General features: G+C 51.9%; 1 protein-coding gene across 4 annotated transcripts in view; it reads left to right on the top strand.

Annotated features, from left to right (window-relative positions):
• The window catches only part of snapc4 (small nuclear RNA activating complex, polypeptide 4), a 30,004-nt gene extending 26,815 nt beyond the window's left edge, over window positions 1-3,189 (top strand). For 3 of the 4 annotated variants that reach the window (XM_046034764.1, XM_046034763.1, XM_046034761.1), the window contains exons 21-22: window positions 1,608-1,891; window positions 2,577-3,189. In XM_046034764.1, the coding sequence (XP_045890720.1) occupies window positions 1,608-1,891; window positions 2,577-2,783 (491 nt within the window). In that variant the 3' untranslated portion in view covers window positions 2,784-3,189. Of the gene's footprint in view, window positions 1-1,607; window positions 1,892-2,189; window positions 2,276-2,576 lie in introns of all 4 variants that reach the window. The other variant, XR_006822453.1, reaches the window with a different exon arrangement.
• The last annotated feature ends 356 nt before the right edge of the window (window positions 3,190-3,545 follow it).

Genomic DNA, 3,545 nt, shown 5'->3' with positions numbered 1-3,545 from the left:
ACCCCAGGCAACAAACACACCAGGCATCACCCCAGGCAACAAACACACCAGGCAACAAACACACCAGGCATCACCCCAGGCAACAAACACACCAGGCATCACCCCAGGCAACAAATACACCGGGCGACACGCACACCAGGCGACAAACACACCAGGCATCACCCCAGGCAACAAAGACACCAGGCAACAAAGACACCAGGCAACAAACACACCAGGCATCACCCCAGGCAACACGCCATATAACACACCAGGCGACACGCACACCAGGCGACACGCACACCAGGCATCACCCCAGGCAACAAACACACCAGGCATCACCCCAGGCAACAAACACACCAGGCAACAAACACACCAGGCATCACCCCAGGCAACAAACACACCAGGCATCACCCCAGGCAACAAATACACCGGGCGACACGCACACCAGGCGACAAACACACCAGGCATCACCCCAGGCAACAAAGACACCAGGCAACAAAGACACCAGGCAACAAACACACCAGGCATCACCCCAGGCAACACGCCATATAACACACCAGGCGACACGCACACCAGGCGACACGCACACCAGGCATCACCCCAGGCAACAAACACACCAGGCATCACCCCAGGCAACAAACACACCAGGCAACAAACACACCAGGCATCACCCCAGGCAACAAACACACCAGGCATCACCCCAGGCAACAAATACACCGGGCGACACGCACACCAGGCGACAAACACACCAGGCATCACCCCAGGCAACAAAGACACCAGGCAACAAAGACACCAGGCAACAAACACACCAGGCATCACCCCAGGCAACACGCCATATAACACACCAGGCGACACGCACACCAGGCAACACGCACACCAGGCATCACCCCAGGCAACAAACACACCAGGCATCACCCCAGGCAACAAACACACCAGGCAACAAACACACCAGGCATCACCCCAGGCAACAAACACACCAGGCAACAAACACACCGGGCGACACGCACACCAGGCGACAAACACACCAGGCATCACCCCAGGCAACAAACACACCAGGCGACAAACACACCAGGCATCACCTCAGGCAACACACCATGTAACACACCAGGCGACACGCACACCAGGCGACACGCACACCAGGCATCACCTCAGGCAACACACCATGTAACACACCAGGCGACACGCACACCAGGCGACACGCACACCAGGCGACACGCACCTCAGGCAACACACCATGTAACACACCAGGCGACACGCACACCAGGCATCACCTCAGGCAACACACCATGTAACACACCAGGCGACAAACACACCAGGCATCACCTCAGGCAACACACCATGTAACACACCAGGCGACACGCACACCAGGCAACAAACACACCATGCATCACACCAGGCAACAAACACACCAGGCAACAAACAAAACAGGCGACACGCACACCAGGCGACACGCACACCAGGCGACACGCACACCAGGCGACACGCACACCAGGCAACAAACACATCAGGCGACACACCTGTCCTCACTTCCTCCTCTATGTGTCAAACAAACCTTAAATGTTGTATGAAATGGCGCTCGCAGGTCTGATTAACCCCGAAAACCTTTTGTTTGTTTTGTCCTCCTGCAGCTCCCGCTGTCAGCTCCACCCACCTGGAGGAGGAGGAGGCGGAGCTTGTGGCAACGGTGCGTCAGCTAGTGGCGGAGCGTTTCTCAGATAACCCCGCCTACCAGCTGCTGAAAATCCGCTTCCTGTCCTGCTTCACTGTCCCTGCCCTCCTGGCCACCATGCAGCCAATCACAAACAAGACTGTAACGCGCCCATCCAGTGAGGAGGAGGAGATGGAGGAGGTGGATGACGAGGAGGAGGAGTTAAAAAACATCAAAGAAAGAGGAAGACGGAGGAAAGCTGAGGTGAGTTATCGGTTCTTCTTACTGTGTATTCAGACCAAACTCAAATTTAATCCTCACGTGTCTTTTCTCGCTTCTCAACGACACATCACACGATGACGCGAAAAAACACAACTCACCATCACTACAGCTGTCTGAACCCAAAACAAACATAGCAGGGATTTAGTTGCAAGAAACGGATCAAACTTATGCTTAAATAACGACACCATGATGCAGATTTGTTAAAAATATGAAGTCATGCTTTGTCAGGTCTGTCAGCGAGATGACAACAGCTTTTAAAATGTTTGTTTTCTGATTGGAGTTCTGATGGATCAGGGTGCGAGACAGAGAGGCGTCGTCGGCAGCTGAAGCAGTGAGACAGAAGAAAACAGGAAGAAGATAAAGAAGGTTTGGCACGCTGGCAATTTAATGTTAGCTGCATCGCTGCCTTTTGTCATTTTTCATAAAGCTCATGTCAGTGTCTCTTTTCGTCTACCGACCAATCACAGCCTGGATAGGGCGGGACAAAAAGTTTGGCGTTCTACAGCAAACTATCAAATGTTGAACAAAATATTTATTAAAAAGTAAGCTGGTGGAGACGATCAGAGGATTCTTCAAGGTGTCTTTTAAGCACCGATGGGACCTGGATCTGTTCTGTACCATGAAGACCTGAACAGACTCACTGATCAGTCTCTATGTCTCTCTCCAGAGATCTTTGCTGCTGCGTGATGGGTCCGGAGCTCCAGCCAATCACTTCTCTGGAATCAACACCAGCCCGCCCTCCACCGACCTCGACCAGATCACTCTAGACCGGACCGCTCCAGACCGGACCAGTCCAGTGTTCTGTTCCTCAGCCAACATGTTGGATGAGTTGAAAATGAAAAGTCAGTTTGAGGTTGGAGACGGTTTAAAGTAAATGGTTTTCTCTCTGGACAGCCGCAGGACTCAGAGAGCCGGCTGAGTTTTTGGGTCCAAGTTAGATGTTCTGATAACAAAGCTCATAAATCAGCAGTGTGTCCTTGAATGCACTAAATAGTAATGTGTTGTTTAAATCAAGTTTCAGTCTGCAGGAGGATTTTCACATTGCTGAGGTGAAGCTGTTTTTGCTTAAAGGAAGATCAGTATAAAATGTGATGCGCAGGGACGTGAAGGCGAAGAACCCTGCAGGTTTAACAGAATCATTTGGAGCTCTGTGGGGCGTTCAGGTATCTCAGAGGGAAGAAATTGCACTAAACAATGTGTTGTTTGTTTTTGTTGTCATCATTAAGCTTCTGTAAAGAAAATGTTCAGTAATTATTTTGTAATAAAGAGAGTTTAAGTGACGTGTAGCTGTTTGCGCTTGTGTTTGCCAGGACCAGTTTTAGAAACTCTGATCGATGCAGATCGACATGTGGACTGGGGTCACTGAGGACTGTGGAGGACTTTGAGGTCACTGGGGACTCTGTGGGGCACCGGGGGGCACTGGGGACTCTGTGGGGGACCTTGGAGGCACTGGGGACTATGTGGGGACACTGAGGACTGTGGGGGCACTGAGGACTGTAGGGGATGGTGGACTGTAAGGGACACTGGGGACTGTGGGGGACTGTAGGGGACACTGGGAACTGTTGGGGACACTGGGGACTCTCAATTACTCTCACAGGTCTAACGTTCCTGGAAACATGTCAGCGTGTCCCGTTTC

Source organism: Micropterus dolomieu, linkage group LG21 (genome assembly GCF_021292245.1).
Source record: "Micropterus dolomieu isolate WLL.071019.BEF.003 ecotype Adirondacks linkage group LG21, ASM2129224v1, whole genome shotgun sequence".
Classification (NCBI taxonomy): Eukaryota; Metazoa; Chordata; class Actinopteri; order Centrarchiformes; family Centrarchidae; genus Micropterus; species Micropterus dolomieu.
Note: the sequence above shows the minus strand (reverse complement) of the source record. Positions and strands in the feature narration are given on the sequence as shown.